This window comes from Mauremys mutica, chromosome 2 (assembly GCF_020497125.1).
Source record: "Mauremys mutica isolate MM-2020 ecotype Southern chromosome 2, ASM2049712v1, whole genome shotgun sequence".
NCBI lineage: Eukaryota > Metazoa > Chordata > Testudines > Geoemydidae > Mauremys > Mauremys mutica.
Window position 1 is genome coordinate 224,512,500 of NC_059073.1, and position 22,831 is coordinate 224,535,330.

The following is a 22,831-nucleotide window of genomic DNA, read 5'->3' on the forward strand; positions in this document are numbered from 1 at the left end:
ATTAGGAGCACTTTACCAGTGTGGGAACACTCCTTATACTATAAGAGCAAAGAACTCCTAGTGTGGCTGCAGCTTATATGGAGAACACTGTGCTTTTGTCGTCATAGCTTATCTTCTCCTCTTCCCCCACAGCACCAGGTGAAATAAGCTATACTGGTAAAAGAGTAAACGCCAGGTTAACTACATCTACACTATGGGCTTTTGCCAACCCAGCTCTATCAGTCAGGGATCACAGCTCTTCATGCCCCGGACTGACAGAGTGATGGTGGCAGAAGTCTGTGGTGTAGGTATTACACGTATATGCTTAATATAAAGCTCAGCATATGCATAAGCATTCGCAGGATCAGGCCTTTAGTGGCAATCTCAGCAGAGAGGCTAAGCAATGAATGGGAATGAAGCAGCAATTGAACTAGCCTATAGAGAGTCCCTTCAAGCCTATGAGGCTGAGACTCAATGGTGGAACAACAAAAGATTTCTAAACCCTGCACTATTCATTTAGCCCCTTCCATTAGAACTTAATTCACTTTAATATATTATACTTTTCCATCAGTGTCTAGATAAAAGCCTGAGATTTCTCCTTCTCTGGGTGGGGCCCAGAATTCCACTCCCACGTTCACTCTGTGGGCTAGAATAAGGTGGAACCATTATAAAGGCAACAGCTAAAAGCTTCAAGTCTAGACTCAGTGAAAGTGGTGCCTCTTCCCCAAACCTGGCTCTTGGATAGAGGACGGTGCTGAGGCATGGACACTTGTTGAAGGGCTGTGAGGCAGGAGATGAGGGATCATTTGTGGGAGGAGTCACTTAAAGGGCAGGAGTTGGGCATTGAAGAGCTCAGGAAGTGACCTTTTTATTTCTTCCAAACTTTTCCAGAAATAGTTTAGCTGCCTTTTAACTAGGAGGAGCTGAAGATTTTTCCAATTAGCCAGTGGAGTAACTTTTATGACTTAGGGGAAACTAACATTTTAATAACTTTTTTCCTTACTAACTCAATGGAGCTACTCAAGTGCATGAAGTTACTCATGGATGTAAATATATAGAGGATTAAGGCCTCACTAGGTCATAGCTTAGGGTGACCAGATGTCCCGATTTTATAGGGACAGTCCCGATTTGTGGGTCTTTTTCTTATATAGGCTCCTATTACCCCCCACCCCCACCCTGATTTTTCACATTTGCTGTCTGGTCACGCTATCACAGCTCCATGCATCTGATGGAAGTGAAGGTGCCATTACATATTTTACTAACGTGCTGTGTAGTGCTGCACAGGAGTTGGCTCCATAGTGGACAGCCCTTTATTTTTGTTTCAGCTTGTTTGTGACTGTAAGGTGAGTTTTGCTATTTATTGTATTGATTTAGGTGAATTTAATATACTTACATTGGGATTCACAAATGTTAAAATTTCTACTGACGCTTTGCTGTTTCCAGTCTCTCTCCACTAGTTTCCGTCCTTTTTTAAAATTAGTAAATGCTACATCGTCAACTACTATTGGACCTTTACTGCCTACTTTTTTCTGTATTGTTTGAAATTACTATGTCAGATGAGGGCCACATTTCTAAGGCTCCTCTAAAATAAAGGCCAGAGAATTCTGAAGCCCTCTAGGTAATTACTCTTGTCCACTTTTTATTGACAGGAGTAATTTTAACAACATCTCCAGACTACTGACATATCATATAAAAATGTCTCTGAGGAAGCCCATTACAGATTTAACCCCTGATCCTGCAATGAAATGCGTGTAGGGAGACTCCCGCGCTCACACTCAGCTCTAACAACTTCAGTGAGGTTTTACGTGGGGATAAGCATCTGTCTTCATACAACTCATTGCAGGATTGGGACCATGTTGCAGGATTTTCTTTGCATTAACGTCATTCTGCTACATAACAGCCATTGTTAAAAGTTATCTAACTTTAGAACTGCTACAGTCTAGAGAGCAAGTATATATTTAGACAATTTTAGGCAGTGTCATGGTGGTTTTGAATGACATACTGGGGAAGGGAGATATATTTCATTAAAAATATTAATGGAAGCCAAAATTATCCTTTAAAATACAATCAGCACGGGTCTGATTTACTATGACATAAGATCCTGCTTGTCCTCTGAAGACAAAACAATATGTCTGGGACAAGTGCACATGTTGCCTATGCTCACTCTCTGCTTTATAGTCATTTGCCGCTCATTTGCCAGGCTCCTGAAAAAAGAAACTATCTGTGTTTTTTCTATACTTTTAATGGTATATCTGGCATGAGGATGACACCTCTGGAATTGCTACTGTGTGAAGGTTCCCAAGCTGTGCTCTATGGACCACTCAAGCTCCACAGTGCACTTGGCTGGTGAGATGTGGAGAACTGGCTGGTCCTATGGTGTCTACTCTCCTCCTTGTTTACAGCGAAGAGAAACAGACCAGATGGAATGAGGAAGTGAAATGAAGAGCTAAAGTAGACAGTGTGACTAATTTATTTAAAAAAGAACAAAGTATTTGTTACACCAAAACCAGCAAAAGATACATAAATATTTTCCTAATATTGCTTTTCAATGTCACTAATTACCATGGTTGCCATGGGGATGTTATGCAACTCCCAAGAGGAATGGGGGAGGTGGTCTGCAAAGCAATCTCTCTGTTAAGATGCGGTACACACTGGAGTTAAGAGCTGAAGAACCAGCAGCAGAATGCCCCTTGGTTGTAAGATTTCATAAACCCTGGCAAAATTCACCTGGTTTTAAGTTACACTATGAATTTGAAATACACCAAAGATGCCAATAGGTGTTCTGAGATCTAGCTAAAGTGGGGGAGGTTTCTGGTTACACTTAAAAATCAAAATCAGATTAGTTCTTCCTGGTTTGGTATTTTGCTTTTGCTTGGCCGGGATCCTCCCCTCACCATGCTACTTTCTTCTGGGATGAGGGAGGATGGTACTCTTCTATTCTGCTCACCTCTGTTGTTTTCAGCTCGGGTGGCTGGTTAGATGTCAGAGATGTTTTGATCCTATAGTAGTGCACTCACTAGCATCTGAAATCCAGAGAGCAATCAAGCAGCAGTAACAGAAGGGCAAGGAGGATTCCTTTGCAGGTCCTACTGCTGCCGAGTGGCAGATTAGATAGACGGCCAGTTCCTCAGAAGATACATTTTGAGAAATCAGAGGAAGGGAGACGGTACCTATCAACTGGCCACCCCTAATAAATGGAGATGAGAAGGAAAGGTCAGCTGGCTTTCCCCATAGAAAGAAAAGGGGTCGGGCTGTAGGGAAAACGATTTTTGCAGTAGCACGTAGGGGCCCCAGTCACCACACAGGGCACTGTACAAATATAGAAAATCCTTTCCCCAAGGAGTTTATAATCTAACTATAAAACAAGACACAACAGATAGGAACATTAAACAGACACAAGGTAACAAAAACTGGTCTCATGAAAAACAGTGGTGCCAGCCCAATAGCACCATTATTTAGGCATCATATCAGAGGAGAGTTTTGAAAGGAGAACAACGAGGTGTCCTCGAATATGTTTATGGGGAGCTCATCCCATGCTCGAGAGGTAGCAGAGGAAAAAACAGTGAGTTTTGTTGACTATGTAACAAAACTAATTTTGCTAGGTTCATGTGGCTTCATACAACAACTTCAGTTTGATTTTTCTGGGGGGTATGGATGAACCTGAACTGCAAGCAAAATTTTGGAGAGATGAAGGAACTCTAGCAAATTCCAACCAGTAGATTTTCACTCTGCCCCAATAAAGATAATGGGTGCATAAATGACTGGAGACATTGCACAAGTGGATTAATATCCTTAATGCAAAGTGCTACCTCCATAATTATTTCCTCTTAGTCCTTTTCCTCTTGAGGCTTGACCGCAACCTCCTATTCTACTGTCATCAGGATTCCAATGACATTAAAACTAAGACATAGCTGTTATATCCAGGACTTTATATTGACCTGGAATATTAGCAGCAGGTGAGTGGCTAATGTAATTTTTTTGTTTGTGAACTTTTTTCCTTTTTTCAGTTAATTTAAAAGGAAAGAGTTGTGGAGAAAACAACCACAGATAATGAATATTTTCTAGACCAGCAAGTCTAGGTAGTAACAGACTACTCCAGTAGACCAGTCTACTTCTCTTAAAATTAGGAAGCTTTTGCCTAATGTTATTCAAAACCACACACATATTTATTTTAAACAGATAAAATGCCAAACACACACAGTGGTGAATCTACAATGTTTCAAGGTCTCAGACATATATTACAAAATAGAACAGATTGAGATTATTTCTTTAGACCTACCAGTAGCCAAATTATTATAAAGGTATAAGTATATAAATATTTCCATGGCTCTGACAGATTAGATTTCTTTGACATGGTACAGTACATCTTGATTATGCTTTGTAGTTCTCTAATAATAGATTTAAACTGTAAATGGATTTAGGGAATTTTTTTAAAAACATTAACAAAAGGTGGATGAATGTACAATAAATATTAAAGCAGGACAGAAAACAATGCAGGCTTTTTAATTTAAAAAAAGTGACATTCCAATTTAAAAATCTGATAATATACTTTCCACTACACACAAATACTTGTTAATATACAGTTTCATACTATTTATTAAACATATAATAGGTAGGTCATTTGATACTACCCACTTTCCTCCCCCTATCAACTGACCTGCATCCTGGCAATATAGCTATGAGCTGTGAGACTACCAGACTCTCAGACAATATTAGTGTCTCATAAATGTAGATACTGAGCTCCAAAGACTTTAACAGTTGTTTCATAGGAGAGAGAAAGTGTGATGCATGCAGCATCTGTAATGTTTAATTAAGGAGACAGGGATTTTCCAGGATGCCTTTGTAACACAAAGAGCATTTAGAATCAGCATCAGAGTATATATTTTCCAAATCACAACACCCACACGTTTCCTTAGCTGAGTAGAAATTTTCCTTCTATGGCTGCATACCTAAAATTAGCCTGAAGGTCAAATCTGAATAGAAATACCCTTGCTATGGGACGTGCTGGGAACGATTGGTGCAGTGGGCTCAATTTTGCCGTTGAAAACCTTGATTTAATTTTTTTAAAATAACAGTTGCTTTTACAATTACAAGAGCCTGGGGAAAGGAAAAATGAGCCCTGCTGCACAAAATCGTCAGCCCATAATCTACTTTCATTGTGGGGCTATTTTTGTAACCAGCTGTTTTAACTATTACAATCAAGATGGATGTAGAAAAGAAGATATATAGGAGGTTTCGGGGTAGCTGGGCACCAGTAAGTAAGAGGGTAGCTTTTTTTACTACATTAAAAAAAAAGCTTATATTGAAGCTAGAGTTTATTGAGAAATTCTACATTTTAAGAAACTTATTGTCAAGGAGAAATTAAAAGTTCAGGACTAAACATAATGGCTTAACTTGCAATGGTATTATGCAAGTTTAATTGCATGCAGAGCTATACCATTTACACTCTACAAAAAGCAAAAGCACTGTCTTACAAAAAGTGCATTTATCAGCCACAGTGTTTTATTGAGTGCTTTAATAATACAAGTGTACATCAACTGATCCACAGTCAAAAGTGGCAGGTCCCTAAGAAATTTACAAGCACTTTTTTTTTAAAGTAAATCAAAATACATATTCTTTTGTTCAACCCAATAGCCTTCTGTGTGGGAAACAGAAGGCTAGTGATAAACACAGTCTTAGTAATGCACAGTGATTCTTGATTTTAAGCTTTTATACAAAACTTGTTCCCAGTAGCATGCACCCACCATTAAAGACTTCAGTACAAAAAAATAACCCTAAACACTACATTTAAGTAGAAACGAGATATAATTCTGAATTTGTTTGTTTTCCCAAAGACCACATGAAAGGAAAAAAACCACACATCAATACAAAGCTTTGGGACAAAGCTCTATACTATTACAGATCCAACATTCTTTGCACTGATAACCAAAATTCCCTGTCTACATTTGAGGGAAGCAACTTTCAAGTTAACAGAATGAAAAACCAAAACCAAAACAAACAAACAAAGAACCAAATACAAATAAAAACAGAAAGGAAGGAAGGAAGGAACCTTTTGTCACAAAATTGTTCAAAATGTAATAAAAAATAAGAACAAAGGGGAGGGAAGGGCTATTGATGCACTTAGTGAATGTGCTTGCACAGGTCCAGCATGTTCTATAGTAGATTCCTATGTAGCATATCTCTTGGTCCACTGTCTGGCCATTCTGTCATGCTCTGCTCTGTTAGTCATATACTGAGTGGCAATACTTCCAACCAGGGGGTCAGCTGAAAAGAAAACAAAACCATGAAATACTTGTCAGCCTTTGAAGGACTGTCTGCTACAGCTGGAGTCCAACGTAATGTTGTTAAAACCAGCTCAATTAAGCTCTGATAAGCTTAATCTGAAGAACAAGGTGCATTTATGTACGCTTTTCCATTTTAAGAGCAGATCTGCATATAGGGAGAAATAATCAAGAGGATGTGGGGTGTTTTTTAGCTGTGTGACTATCAATAAATTACTAGGGGATACGTAATTGAAACAGAGCCAATTTTTTAAAATTACACTTCATAACTCTTAAAATAAATATTTCATTATTATTTCAAGACAACAGTTACATAGAATATTTCACAATTCAGATAATTCACATGACAAGAAGTTTGTTTATGACCTCCAGCTCCTGCACATCTCTCCCCTTCCCCCCATCCATGCCGTAAATACCAAACAATTATGGTGAGCACCAATCCCATTATCATGCGAAAGGGAGTGTATGAAAGTGTATGGATTTTTTTTTTTTACTTTTAATAGCATAAAAATAAGTTTAAGAATTAGAGCAATACACAGTTTCCATGGGAATTAGATAAACCTAAGAGTCTTGGTATTGTTGGTTTATGTGGGCTTTTTGCACGTCTGGGAACTCGTCATGTGGCCAAAATAATGCATGATCTGGTCTTCCTGTGGTACTTTCACTGTCCCCCAAAAAAGAAATATCAGAGGAGACCAGATCTCACATAATACTGGCTCCATAAATGGCTCTTCAAAGCATTAAACAAACCAACCACCCAACCAATCTCTGGGAGAGCGAAGGGAAATCCCACAACCAAGTTCATACACACCTCTCTAGGAACGGGCTGTACTTAACCAACATTTCTCCCTTTCAAGCAATAATACTTTGTCATTTAAAATCAGGTACAAATCTACTGACAGATTTTTTTCTTTTCTGGGCTGGTATGTATTCTTCCTGTTTCTGGTAGAGCAGTGAGTCTCTTTATTACACCTTCACACCTTACAGGCCCTACAGCATGGATACCATATTTCAGGCCCAGAAACAACACGTATGACTCCTATTACAACCAGTTAATACTGCTTTTTAATTGGTTGGAGATGATGCTGTTTGGCAACATGAGTCACATTGCTGGTGATCTGAATAAGTGCTTCCATAGAACTTCTAACCAGTGATCTCTGAGGACCAAAAGCCAGGTCTTTTGCATGGCAGAAGAATTCTAATTAGAGTTCAAGGTCAGCATAAGTTATTTTGGGTTAGCCAGATATGGTTAGATTGGGTTATTTCCAGTGTTTGTAAATAACCTAATGAAAAATATCTGTGGCGCTGTGGTTAGTATTCTGAGGACTGGAGTCTTTGTTCCTAGATTCAGTCTCTCCAAGCTAACAAAGAGGGACAACACTGTGAGCGCTGCATGCTCAGTCGCTTGGGTCCCACTCCTGAAAATACGCACATGCTTAACGTTAATACCCGGAGTATTTCCAATATGGAACAAATGAGGGTAGAAAAGTTAAACGTGTGTATTCGTGTTTGTGGGATCAGGGGCTTAAACAGAAAACACATGATTTCACATGATAACGTCCTCTCTACTTGATCCAGGAGTGGCACTGGTTGGTACCAACCATTCTTGCCAAAGATGAGTCACCATAACCCAAAGCCTGAAGGAGCCTTTCTCAAGACCCCAGAAGAAAAGAACAGCATTATGGTAACAAGAAGGAAATTGAAACAACAAAAATAGCAACTGCATTAAAAATGCAACTTTGGAGGCCCATCGACCCTGCTCCCATTGAAGTCTATAGCAACTTCCTATTGATTTCAGTGGTGTGAGATCACACCCTTCATGTACATAATGAAACAACTTTGCAATGCTATGAATTGAATTAACTGTGCTTGGTATATGAAGTGTGTCATCTTCAAATAAGTAAACCTGTATTTTAATCATACCCCAAATCAGTTATGAAATGAATGAATACCAACAAATACAGACATACTGTAAAATGAAATACAAATAACTATGTTAAAATAAATTGAGGAGGCACACATACCAATAGTAGCAAGAAAATATGAGTTGAGTGTCTTAACTCTCACTGTTGTATAACATATTTATCCTTCACTGGGCCTGTCCTATCATCAGAAGTTATAACATTACTGTGGGAGGGTAGGCTGCTATAGAGGGCAGTAGAGCCTAGTGATTAGCTAATCCTGTCACCTGGCCTCAGCTGTTAAGGGTTTGAAAGGGTCCTGATATAGAGACTTAAGGGTCCTGGGAAGAGATGGTGCTTCTTGCAGGGAGGGCCAGGCAACACTCCCCTCTCATCCCATCAAGAGGGAAGGAAGTGTGAGAAGGGGGCCAGTATAAATGCTGCCTCCTCCCTCACACCAGAGAGGCACTGACAGGAGAAGGCTAGTCTACTGAACTCCCCAGATTGGAAGACTAATTGGAGAGAGTGTTTGGGTGAAGGGAGCTAGCAAAAAGCTTTGCAGCTGGGAAAGAGGCCAGAGAAACAAACTCCAGCTCCAGAAAGAGGGCTGAGGGGAGTGCCTGCTTGAGGGAGGGGAAGACGACTAACCTAAGGCAAAGAGGCCTGAGACACAACCCCAGCCCCAGAGAGAGAGATGAGGGAGGAACTGCTGTTCAAAAGAGGGAAATACTGGTTACTCTAAGGCAAGGGGCTTTGGATACAACCTCTGTCCCAGGAAAAGGGCTGAGGGAGAACTCCTGTTTAAAGGAGAGAAATGCTGATTGTTTTAAGGATAGAGGCAGAGAAAGCTTGTAGCAGTACAATCCAGCTGCTGTGGGGAGGAGCTGAGACTGGCTCTTAGGAAATGCCTCTGTAGCTGGTCTCAGGAGAAGCTGTGAGGAACCACAAAATAATGATGGAGGCAACAGAATCTGCAGATCTTGTGAAGATGCTGATGAGTGAGGTAAAGATACGAGCAGCACAGGGAAAATGGTGGTGGGATTGGAGGAATGGCTCTTAGGTGCCTAAACAGGGTCCCTGGGCAAAAAAACAGAGGAGATGGTGGGCCTGGGTTTCCCTACTGCTCCCCCAGACTTAGAGGGGAAGCATGGGTGTTGAGAATAAAGGAATCCCAGAGTGTCAAGTGCCAGATGGAAATGGGCTTGAAGGCCTTTAGATTTTGTGTTCCCTTTTTAACCTCCGAAAGGGGACTGCATTGAGCAGTGACCTCGCTGGGGGGGGGTTAGGCCACATACACTGACAGTCTGTTGTAGCACCAGAACAAATAAAGAGGTGCTAGACTGACAGAGCCCCTGCAACTCCACTCCTAGACGCTAGAGGAGCCACTCTCTGAGAAGCATGACTACAGCTACACATACAGAGTTGGCCAGATTCTGCCAAGACCTACTCCTTGTGTAAAGGAGGCACTGCTGTGCTGCCTGAATTGAAACCATTGTCGTATGCAGTGTAGTTGTAACTGTGTCAGTCCCAGGATATTAGAGAGACCAGGTGGGTGAAGTGATAAAGGATTAAAATATTTATCCTATGCTCCATAAAGACCATGTACTTTTTCCACATTTTCTTTTCACATCACTGTAAAACTGATTCTTATTTTCCATATGCAAATGTCTGCATTTATTTCAAACAGTAGAAATTTGTTTATATAAGAAACTACTTTTTTTAGTAGTGGCATAATTCAGTAGTTACACCACAGTTCATTTTAGAAATCAAGTGGGAGTGCGTCCAAACAATGAAAAATAGTGGATCAAAATGTAAAAGTAATGCACAGGTTTGGTCTGATCAGGAGAACTTATGAAATACATTAAAAGGACAAACACAATAAATAATAAAAAAATTAAACTACACTTTATGAGAAGCTGAGGAAAAACCAGAAGAAAGAATTATTAGTTACAAAAAATATCTCATAAAAATCAAGCCAAGCCAAAATACCGGCCTTAAAAATAAACACATAGAAATTATGGTGAAGTGCAGCTCTGCTATGGTTAAGGTACCAAGCAGTTTACTGTTTATAATAAGTTAAGAAGGAGGGGTCTGATCCTGCAAAGACATATACACAGGTGGCCCTATCTCAAGGGACTACCAATGAAAACATGGTGACTCCTGTGCATAGGTATTTGCAGTATTGGGCCCTTACTGTTCGTGAAAGTAAGTGTTGGTTTAAGACAGCATGTACAGCTACCCCAGATAGCACGGCTAATGCAGAATAATCCTGACCTGTAACATCCCTGCTAGGGCAGTAATGAGACTCTCGAGCAGAGATTACTAACTGTACTAAATTATGTGGTGGGTTTGTGATGGCCATAAATATTGATTGCAGTGAAACCATATTATGCCTAACTCAGGATTTCACCAGCACAGTAGATGTTGGTGACTAGGACACATATTATCAGTTTATAGAAGAAGTTGGTGCAACTCCAGCAACTTCAGACTTTGGCCCCAGCAACCTGATAATTTACTATTGCATGAAGTCCACAACTCACAGATTTAAAAATCAATTGCCTAGTGTACTGAAGTAAAGCTTATTATACAATATCAGGACTGAAGTGGTTCCAAGTGAAGGCAGAGTAAAGAGGCCAGCAGGTAAAGCATTATGCTTTATGGTATCAGATGGATTCCATGCAATAGCATCATCTTATGGTAAAAATAAACAGACCAATAGATCCTGCTGTTGCAAAATCAGTGGACAACAGCAGTCTTCTGCACCTCAGATAAGGCTGTGGACATGTAACAGAATTTGCAATATATTGTTTCGGACTGTGGATACACAATATGCAAGATTTTGTAAAGGTTAAAGAGAACAATGTAACTGCAACTGAATTTAGTACAAGAGTGATTCAAAACCAGGACAGCAACAGGGTTGGGGAAGGGCAGCAGGCTCCCCGCTTGGCCATAGACCCTACCTAGAGGGAGAGATATGGACCAGTTCCGGTCTCTCTGGTGGGGGAGGTGGAGTGGGCAGAGAGGTCCTGGCTAGTCTCTATCTTACCTGGCTCCCTGCTTCCCAGAACCTCAGCTGACATCTCTGAAAGCTGCCTCCTCTACCTCTTTCGCTTCCAGGCCTGTGCTACCTGGCAGTTAATCTGGGCACCTTCCATCCTCCTTAGGAAATTCTGTTTCTGTCCATGCTCGAAACACATGGCAAAGGATAAAATTCCATGATGTAGTTCATGATGGACAGTAGCAACCAATGGAACCAACGTTTGAAGGAGTTTCTTGGTTATTAGCAATAGACCTGTGGCTGACAGCTTTCTAAATGTGGGAAGAATTATGTAATTCTCATGTTGCACTGGAATTCATTTCACTGCACTTTAGTTTTAACTGCTGTGCCTAGCTTAACATGACTTGATGGGCTGATCTACAATGACTTGCCATGTTCTTTTGCAGCACACTTAACATGATTTCAAAATGTGTTCCTCATGACTGTAGTGAGGCTAATCAAATGTACAGCCCAATTCTAGTCTGATTCCCCCTTTTCAAGGGAGTTCATGTACTGAGGACTTGGATGAATCCAGGTTTGATCATTACAAAATTTCAGCTTTGTTTAATGCTAGTTATAATGCTTTATCATTCACAAGACAGACTATAATTCTTCCTTAAAACTACATTTCCACCAAATAAATGAAATTTATTACTATGCTATATTTTAATCTTATTGTATTTTTGCAGCTAATTTCAAGTCAGCAAATAACAATTTCAGAGCAGAACTCATCTCTTGGGCTTTTGAGTGTTGTTTTACGAACACAGCAAACATACTTCAATGAAAAAAAAAATGGAGAGAGTGTGTCTCCTCCATCAGCCACATGATGTGCAATGAAATCCCAATTTCTGATGTCAGAGTGGTTGAAGGAACACCAATTTAGCCTTAATATGTTTGTTTGTTGTATATAAAATAGTTTTTACAATACCTAAATATTTCCATTATATTTAAAATTTCAGTGGGGAAAATATCTGATGCAGCGAGTTACTAGAGTACCAGAAAAGGGTTCCAGAACATTTACTGAGGCTAACTAACACAGCCTTGTAAAAAAATCTCAGAATCCAATCAATTGAATAATAAAAATATCTTTTAAAAAAATTATTATTTAGGTTTATTATTTAGGATCTGGAAAAGCCAGTCCCTGCAGCTGAAGAGGCATAACAAAACCGGCAGAATTTTAGGGGCTGGATCACTGCCGTTTACTGAAAGGTCTTATTCTGCCTCTTGAGCTACAAACTCTTCTGCTTCTTAAGATACAAGCTGAAATCCCACTGTTCAGGATCTATAGATCTTCTAGTGCAGAAGAGTTGCTGGGGGTGGGGGGTGGGGTAACACTTGACAAGTCTCCTTTCATTGTTCGGTTTGAGTGAAATGCAAAAAAAGTAAATAGAAGGCATAAATAAAAGTAAATTAGTGTTTTAAATATTTGGACATTATATATATGATTTGTAACTTAACAGTTACCAACCTGTGGCCTATGGACCCAGGGGCGGCTCCAGACCCCAGCACGCCAAGCGCGTGCTTGGGGCGGCATGCCGCGGGGGGCGCTCTGCCGGTCGCCGGGAGGGCGGCAAGCGGCTCTGGTCGACCTCCCGCAGGCGTGCCTGCGGAGGGTCCGCTGGTCCCGCGGCTTCGGTGGAGCATCCGCAGGGTCGCCTGCGGGAGGTCCACCGGAGCCGTGGGACCGGCGACCGGCAGAGCGCCCCCCCTTGGCATGCCGCCGTGCTTGGGGAGGTGAAATCGCTAGAGCCGCCCCTGTATGGACCACTAGAGAGCCACAGAATATTTGCTGGTGGCCTATGGAGAAGTGAAGGGTCACATGGTTTACTGTTCTTCCAACTATTCCCTGTACTACTTGCTGCATGTCTAAGCAACTGCTGTATTTGCCATAGGGATGTCTTGCAGCTGTGAACAGGAAGGGAGATAGGCTTAATGATCCTGGGTGTGAATGAGCCACAAGACAGTATCTCTTAAGATGTGATCCATACTACGAAATAGTTGGGGATCTTTGTTTTAAACTCCTTTAGGCACAGTCAAGGTCCTAAGTAGGATGGGTACACTGGAATAATTCTTCCTACACAGTGATTAGGCAGTATACAGGTGACTATTGTCAGTGGCTAAAAATAAATGTAACAACAGCTGTATTTTGGTTGGTAATATTAATGCAAATACCTATACAGGATGGTATATATTCCTATATTGATTTGCAGTAATGTCCAATTTTTCAAAGGTGATTAGTGTGTGGTTAGTGCCATGAAACTCCAGCATTTATGCATGTTCATATTTACCTACCTTTGAAAAACTGCCCTCAAAAGTCTTAATAAAACAATGTGCTTTCTTAAGATTCAACATGATTAGAAGGAAACTGCAAATGCAAATCATTCACCGGAACACCAGTTCACTTAAGAGCAAATGAAGTAGATAATGCTGATAGTTTAACACACACCAAAAATATATCTGTGTCCTTAAGCTTATTATTAAAAAATGCACAACGTGGTTCTTTAATTAAACCCTGTGTGTTTCTTAGGGCATCAGGGCTTGTATTATAATAGGAAAAAACTGACCGTAAAAAGGAAACATAAAAGCTATTTGGCCCAGGTCCACAAAGGGACTTAGGCCTTGTGAAGCTCAATGTTACAACACATAACTTGTAGGTGCCTAAAAAATCACAGGAACAACAAAATGATTCACAAAGCTTGGGTTAGATGCCTACACTCCCTATACAATGAATGGGGAGAGACAGGTGCCTAAAAATGCAATCCACAAAAGACAGCATGCTGGACAGGGAGCCACCTATGCCAGCCAATAGGAGATACCATTGAGAGGGGGTATGTGCTAAGTCCACCCCCCTTACAGAGATAGGTGCCTAAGTCTGACTGCAGGGAGGCACCTCTCTCTGCTAGCAATCCATGAATGGGAGTCAGGCTGCCTCACTCCACACAAAACAGCCTAGAGGGGGAGGAGGTGGAGTCCATCTTAAACTCTTAGCCACATTCCACACAAAAGTGCTGGGGGGAGGGGGAGGGGGAAGGGAGAGAGGGAGAGAGAGACTGTAGCCTGGTGGTTAGGGCACCCATGAGGGAGACCCAAGGTCCAGTCCTCCTGCTCCAATGACTCTTTGGCTGCTGAGAAGTGGGAGACCACTGTTCAAATCCTTTATCCCCCTCAGGCGAGGGGGGAATTGAACCTGCGTTTGCCAGATGAGTGTGCTAACCACTAAAAGTTAAAAGCAAGTACCATCATCTCTTCATCTAGCTAGATTTTGAATGGGACCCAATCCGGTAGGTAGCCTCCAAGTATGCCTACTGGATCAGGCCTGCATACGAGTGACTTAGAGAAGCACCTAGGTAGGAGATTGGTATCTGCACGCCTAGACTGAGGCAGTAGTGCACTTGCCCAAAGGCAGAAACTTAGTAACCTTAGTGCCTAAGTAACTTTTACAGCAAAAATGTAGGCTCCCAGTAAGCTCAGGCACCCAAATGGCAGCCAAGGGGGAATTTTGCAGATCACAGTGGAGCCTAAAACTGGGACTTACGTGCCCAAGTACCTTTGTAGAACTTGGCCTTTGGGACTTGCTGCACTATACATGCGTTTGGACAATTTAATAATCTGGGAACAAGGGGTTAAGAGAAGAAAAATGATTTGTTCTCTGATGGGAAATATCTTGCCTCAAGGTATCCAGTGTGCACATCGCCTGTTATAAACTTAAACTTCTAGATCCACAAGTCAAAGCTACCAGGTGTCTTGGGATGGACAATGAGGAGTATATGAAGTACATCATAGTATCCATCAGTAAACATACAGGAGCAGCATTTCCTAACCTTTGTGGGGAGACTGGACAGTCGATATGGATCTCTCCTCCTACTATTATTAATTATGTACATGTGAGCAATTCCTTGGAGGTGGCACACTGAGCTATAGCACTAACCTTTTAACTTTGGAAATCCGTGCTACCATTGTAGAATGTAAGTGAAAATGAGTTTAATTTAGCACTAAGCCCCATTTTTGCTACAATCAGATTAGCCACACAGATGGGCACCTGATCAATAGATGCTCAGGACTGGAATAGCAGAGTTGATGTAGGTCAGGATGAAGAGCAGTAGCAGACATGTTATGAAATTTATACATTGGTGCCTATGCTACAGTATGAAGTGCAATTCGTTTTTCATTTTCATAAGGTCTAAATCAGCTTACAAATAGTGTAACTTCTTTATATATACATCTATCCATTTACTGAAGCTAACTCTTTGGAAAGACTACTGCAGAGAGATACCGCTATCAAATAACCTAATATTTTACAAGGGAAGTGGGACTTAGTACAAATAAATTATGTGGTAAAAATAAACAAATAGCTATTTATGTACAAAAAACAATAACACATTCTAGAAAACTGTTCAATGTTTACTAAAAGAGGACACTAAGAACAAGCTATCTTTTAAAATATAAATCTGAATATATAAGCACAGTAGCAAGATAACTGAGCATACCAAGAAAATATTTTTGAATATTAACTGCATGGCAGTTGAAGCAGCAAAGACAATATGTGAAGAACCTACTGTAAATTATACTGGTGTAAAACCAGAGTAATTCCCCTGAGGTCAATGGAGTTATTCTGGATTTACACTGTTATAATTTACAGGTGAAGTAGGTCCTTCCTGTCTTAAAAGAGGGTGGGGAGAATTAACCTGTCAGATTAGCCTGGCCAAATTTAGATTCTTGTTGCAACAGAATGGTAATGTATTTAGGCATCAATGCTTTGTTAAACTATCAATTGTGCTTGATGTGATTGCCTGAGAGCACATGTATCTCATTAGGTGGAACCAACTGGAGGCTGGCTACCATTGTTGACATGGATTTGATAAAGTGGCAATAATATGACCTTCAAAGGACATCACCCCTGAATAATAATGAAAAATAAGTAAGACAGCAACTTTTATCCTCAGAGTACTAAGTGAAGGGTGTATCAGAAACAGGAGCTTGAAGACTGTATAAAAAATGAGTAATACACCTGTCAAGAACTTTGCCTGTGAGAAACTTGCATTTGTAAGATCAAACAGCTCAAGAAGCGTTTATCATCACAGAGATAATCTGGTGGTTAGGGTATCAGCTGCAGGCCAGGGTTCAATTCCTTGCTCTGCCACAGACTTCCTGCAGGACCCTGGGCAAGCCATTTAGCCATCCCCATCTGTAAAATAGGGATAATACCTCCCTACCTCACATTGTGAGGACAAGTAGGTTAAAAATTGTGAGTTGCTCAGATACTATGGTAATGGGGGCCATATAAACACCACAGATAGATCACTGTAGGTATCTTAGTGATATTCCCGGGATAGAGCAGGCTTTATTTAAAGAAGGCTTTCAATGCATTAGAACTTTGAGTACTACATATTAGGCAGAAATTGATCTGCTTTCTAGGGGTTCATATAAAGGTTGAAACAACAGCCAGCTAGATACTAAAGAATATACATTCCAGCATATGTGACGTGATGCTGATGTACAAACTGATCTTCTGGAGGGTTAAGTTCATTGTGTGTGAACATAAGTGAGCTCTGCAACCCAATTTGAACACATCTGTCATTCAAATGCTCTGAATATGAGGAAGTGCAAAATTCTTTTCTCTAGACTTGCTGTCAAGGAACCTGGATGCATGTTGCCCAAAGCCACAGACTGGTGTGATATGAGGCTGCCTCATATGAAGATATTCCAGAAAGAAGGTGTATTATTAGGCTCAATGTTATTAATATGGTTCTTAAACAAAACTGCTGTTTTCCCGAGTGTTCTGCCAAGGCCAAATAGTTCTTGTTTCTTGTTTTAAGAAAGTAGGGTTTTGACCAAAGGTGGTGCTAGCCCACTGGGGGCCCTAAACAGGAATATTTTTGGCCCTACTACATACTAAAAAAAGTGAATAGGGGGTCCCCTTGAGCTGCCTGGGGCCATAGAGCTATTGCTTAGTCTGGTTATTCCTAGTGCCAGCACTGGTTTTGACTCAGCAGTGTATTGCAGGGCTTCTATAAATTCCAGTTGTTGACTGGTGGTTAGCTGGGATTTATACTCTGGGAGCGTGTACTCTGGTTACTGGGATCTCTTGAAGACCCGTCCTTCATTAAAGGAGAACATGCATCCATTCACAGTATAAGTATGCTGGAACAATTTCAAGTTCTAGAATAGTACCCAATGCCTTGATACCTGGATGCCTCACATCCATTAGAACAACAAATCTATTAGCAAAATACCAGCACTTCCTAATGAACTCAACAAGACCATCACGCCTATTCCTGTTACTAAAAACAGTACAGAAGACAATCAAAAGCTTTACTGGACAGACACTTCTTACACTGCACTTGAAGCCTGTCAAACTAAGGCTCTGTTGGGCCACCCCAGAGAACAGGTTGCAGTAGTCTGGATTTGCCTTAATGAGAAGAAAATTTAAATCTCAGATTCATTGTGTGACTGACATGTATCTCTAAGTGCATAGGTTATGGACTACGGGTTTTAAGAATGCTTATTTCTTTGATTTATCATGGGGGATGGATCGTTAGGGATTTTTCATTGTTTTTTTAATCTATTCACATCCCCCTCCACCACTACCATTGAGCACTCTCTTCAGTTAAATCATCTTTTGGCACAAGTTCCGTAACATCCTTTTCAGATGCAGACAGAATTTCTTGGAAATGATCCTCCATATAACATCATGAACAATATTTCATGGTGGAGAATTAAGTGGGAAATTACTCCTTGAAAAATGATCACTCAGGTTCAAATGCCAGGGGTGAACAGTAACAGACAAGCATCAAATGCCACACATTATGTCCAGTCACTTGATACAGGTGTTGTAGCCATTCTTCCTGTCATGTCACAAACATTACTAGTTATTTGTTTTATGCTTGGCTACCTCTATGCCTTCCCAAGTAGTTTTCCTGATGAAATTCACTTGAGAAGGAAAGGGGTGGATTTCAGAATCTCTCTTCTATAAACCTGATTGGTGCTTGATCATAAAATCTGGCCGCTGAAAATATGGTTGTATGACTGATTAGTTTTTGTCTGCCCGTGATTCATATTTGATACAGTAAGGTTGGGAGTGAATTACAGAAATGATATATTCTCAGTATCTTTAAAAAACAGGTGGCTCTGAGTCCAGGCTGACAATCTTCAGCCAGGACTAGTAGTATGAAAAAACATAGCAGTAAAGGGAGACTAAAGGGCAGGTAGCCACTGGAGGGGGCAGAGAGATTTATTTGAAAATAAAATTAAAAAATAGGCTAACATGAGGCAACTATTGTGTTTATACACCTTCTGCATAACTTCATATTGTTCAGGAAAACAGGAAACTGTTTTTCCAAAGGTAGAAATATAATCCTGAATTGACTGAGGAAGCATACAATGGACAATATTTAGAAGATAAATTCTCTATAAGCATCTTTGGGAGGAATGCCTGATATTGTAGTGGATAGGCTAATACTTTTAAAGTCCAAGGATCACAGAGCAGGTTTAGAAGATATGGGAGCAAAAACATTCATGTCCTGTCTACACTTGTAGTACTATCACTGAAACCACTGGTGTGTGGAGCTGTACCAGCGGGTAATTCTACAGTGAAAATCGTAGGAAAAATGGAAGAGTAGACAAGGTAAGCAAAACATGTCTAATTTTATACTTGATAAAATAGGCTTATTGGGATGACGGGATACTTATACATGAGAGAGGGAGTGGGAAGCTACCTATCCAAGAAACCATAAGTTGTGTCTTTGACATTCTGTCAAAAGGGCTGAGAGAAGAAAAGGAAAGCTAGGGGGAAAGAGAATGTGCACTCTGCAAATGTAAGACTGTTTCGTTATTGCATCTAATCAAGGGAGTAAATATCGTTGTTTTTGCCAAGAATAAAATTACATATGTCATGCATACTGTTTATTTTGGTTTAATCTGATTTTTCTCCTTCTCGTCTTACTAACTGGTTTTATGCAGTGTAGTAGTAGCTGTGTTAGCCCTATGATATTAGAGAGACAAGGTGGGCGAGGTAATATTTTTTAGTAGACCAACTTCTGTTGGTGAGAGAGAGAAGCGTTAGAGCCACACAGAGCTCTTCTTCAGGTCTGGGAAAGGTACTCCCAGTGTCACAGCAAAATGCAAGATGAGTGACCCCTTACAATATGAGCTAGCTACTTATGCTAAACAATCTGGTCCACCTTGTATTTAGCTGTGGCGCTGGGAGTGAGTTTCCCAGACCTGAACAAGAGCTTTGTGTGGCTTGAAAGTTTGTCTCTCTCACCAACAGAAGTTGGTCCAATAAAATACATTACCTCACCCACCTTGTCTTTCTAAATATTGTTTTTTAATTAGACTACCTGTGTGCAAGATTTTTTGGGGAATTTCATGTAGACCATTTGGTGAGGTAAAACAACCATCTACCTCTAAGGGTATATCTACACTGCAATCATGGGGTGTGACTGCGGCTGATGTAGACATACCTGAGCTAGCTTTGAACTAGCTAACTGGCATACTGGAGCAATGTAGTTGCAGTGGCATGGGATTCAGTGCAGGCTGTACAAACCCCATGGAGTCCTGGGTAACTATTCAGGTGGCTAGCCGGTGCTGAAGGTTGAGCTTTGCTGACTGGTACCCAAACTAGCTAGCTTAAAGCAAGTTTGGATGTGTCTATATGACCTTCAATCATACTCTCTAAGCACAGTACCCTAAGAAGAGTGCCTGGAGTCTACTCTGCTTGGGATTCCTGGTCAAAATGGCAGAGATTAAGGAGTCCTGTGTGATAAAGTTTGTTTGCAGGTCCAACTGATGCCCCAGAAACATCTTATGACCATGGATAAGAACTGAATTTAAGGTGCTCAAGGTGACAGAACTTCATTTTTGGTAACAGGTGGCCATTTCCCCGCAAGAGTCCCACCTTGTGCATTCACTGAAGAGACAAAGAACAGGAGCATTTTCTAGCTTTGAAGCCAAATTCTGACCTTAGTTACAGTGGTATAAATTAGGAGTAAGTCAATTAATTTTCATTCTAGATTTGGCCCTCTTATCTTCAGCATGGAGCCCTGACTGTTAAGAGGAGAGAGGGCGAGTCAGAGCAGGTGTCCTGCTGCTAGCTCATTTTCTTTTCAAAGAGATTCTACCCACTACACAGCAATTGGTAGAGCCTCTGTTTTCACACATTCATAGGTTTTTAAGGCCAGACGGGACCATTAAGATGACCTAGTCTGACCACCTGCATAACACAGGATATAGAATTCCACCATTGATTCCTGAATCACTTATGGGATGTAATTCTCACTGAGGAACATCTTTTTCATTAATATGTTGAAGTCAAGGGCAAATCTACAATATAAATGGCTTCATATGGTTTCTAGGAGACTGATAGAGGAGAGAGATAATAGAATCACAGAAGTTACAGATGGAAAAGACCCAGCGGGTCATTTAGACTGTCCTCCTGCCAGTACAGTACTGTTCCCTAAAGTATATTTTTCCAGTCCTATGCTGCTTTAGCTAGTCAACTATTAAAAGGCCCAAGTGATGGGGTTTCCATTATACTGTTTGGGATACTTTTTAAAGTCTAACAGAAATTACTATCAGGAAATATTTTCTTGTTAATAAGCTTAAATGGCACAAATATACACCGTACCAGCTTTAAAGAGCACTTGTTTTCCATCTGGTAGCAGCCCATTCACAGGCCCTCCCTTGCAGAAACATAAATAATTTGTGTGGGGGAGGTAGTACTACACAAAGGATGTACACTTATTATCCTTTAGGCCTGGCTCAGGAACTTCCTCTCATGCAAGGCCTCCAGAATGGTCTCTTTGTGGGGGGAAGAGTCACAGGACCAGGATGGCCAAGCTCAGCCCTGTGCTCCCCTTGCAGATTCCAGCTTAAGGGAGCTAGGCAGAACATCAGCCAGAATTTGAACAGATTGTAAGAACATATGAGAAGCATGGTGAAAAGCTGAGAAAAACCTGCAGCTTAATTTGAGGGACCAACCTGGAAAAAGAACTCTGAAGAAATAATTTGCCTCATATGCCTCAACTCAAAATAATCAAAAGCAGCTGCTTTTATTTAGAACTGGATAGGGCAATGATAAAGCCACAATTCTAAATTTGGGATGGTCTTGTTTTGCTATTTGTTCTTTTGCCATGCTGCTGAAGCTGGCCAGTGTATATCATTTTTAAGAAAGCTAGAAAACTCTGGGAACTGTCACCAGTTAACCTAAACATTCCATAAAATCTATCCAGGGCCATTCCTCAAGCAAACTGTCTTTAGCAGAGAAAAGGCACCACTATAAGTTTCAACTGTTTAAAGCTGTAGAAAGTGTGTGTGTGTATTGGGGTGGGGAGTGGCCAGTATATTTAAAGCCAAATGTTCGTTTTAACACCAGTACTACAATAAATGCAGAACTGTTTGTTGAACACACCGAGTTTAATCGTAAGTGTTATTTAAATAACAATGTACTTAAGAATGCAATATATTCCGTTCTGTGGCTATGCCCTCCTATTAAGCATTATGCACATGGGCTGTGCCACAATTAGCTCCGAATCAGTTCCATTTTGTACCCACAATGAATGTTATATCTTAATACAGCAGCCCATCCTTAAACTGGACACACAAACTATATGTATTATGCTGTTCACATAAAAGTCTCATCCTCCAGCTACTGCACCTGAAGTCCTCCCATGAATTTAAAGACCTGGCTGCTCAGAAATCAGGGATACCAGAGCAGCAAATGGCAAATAAATGGCATTATCTGCTGCTATGTGATGGCTGAAAAAATTCATCAAAATATTGAATTGTGTCAAATTAGTCATGCCGCAGAACAAACTAGAAACACTTGCAAAAATGTAGCTCACTTCTAAAGGTAAAATCAGAACCACTCAGGAACACAGGTTTCTGGAATGTTACTTAAGAAAGCAGTGGATTGGATAGCCAGATGATTTATAGCCATGATTGTAAGCTTCGTGCATCTGACAGTTGGTTATGAGGTTTTCAGAAGCGCTACTGCAGTCTTGTGGTGAAAATGCTGGAGGGCCAAGGTCAGCTGATATTGATGTAGCAAGTTTATTTTCAGAAACTTCAAGAATAATGGAATTGTGAGATTTGTCTGGTGAGCAAGGGTAAATAGTTTACGAAGTGGAAGAAGCATTAAAGGTGGCTGAACTAATCAGAGGTATGGAGTCTGTTCGTGGCCAATTAGAAGGATAAGAACTGGGGCTATGTAAAGACCCAGAACTAGAAACTGGACTTGTCTTTGCAAAATACAAAAAGGAAAGGAGGGTGCAGTGACATTATAGGTATTTTGCCTCATAACAAAATTTAAACTCTTTATTTTGCCAACTCCCTTCCCATGTGTAAAAACAAGATCGAGGAAAAACATAATTGTCTAAAAATATTGATGAAAATCTTGGGCAAGCTCCTCAGCAGAAACTATGCAATTTATATGAGCTGGTGATCTGGCCCTTGTATTTACTGGGAAATGCTGAATACCAGATTAAAAGAGGATTAAGTGCAGAAACACTGATAAATCATCACTTGTATTCTGGGGAAGGAGTTTTTACTCTCTCAACCACCTTTTAATAAAAGTTTTGTTTCAGGTTCATGCAGCTATCTTAATGAGAAAATATTGCATACAGTAAGGAGTGGGC

At 40.6% G+C, this 22,831-nt stretch overlaps 1 protein-coding gene across 4 annotated transcripts in view; it reads right to left on the bottom strand.

The window, feature by feature from the left end:
• Nucleotides 1–2,465: 2,465 nt before the first annotated feature.
• The window catches only part of UBE2E2 (ubiquitin conjugating enzyme E2 E2), a 329,157-nt gene continuing 308,791 nt past the window's right edge, over nucleotides 2,466–22,831 (bottom strand). For 2 of the 4 annotated variants that reach the window (XM_045007068.1, XM_045007065.1), the window contains exon 6: nucleotides 2,468–6,243. In XM_045007068.1, the coding sequence (XP_044863003.1) occupies nucleotides 6,146–6,243 (98 nt within the window). In that variant the 3' untranslated portion in view covers nucleotides 2,468–6,145. Of the gene's footprint in view, nucleotides 6,244–22,831 lie in introns of all 4 variants that reach the window. The other 2 variants (XM_045007069.1, XM_045007066.1) reach the window with 2 other exon arrangements.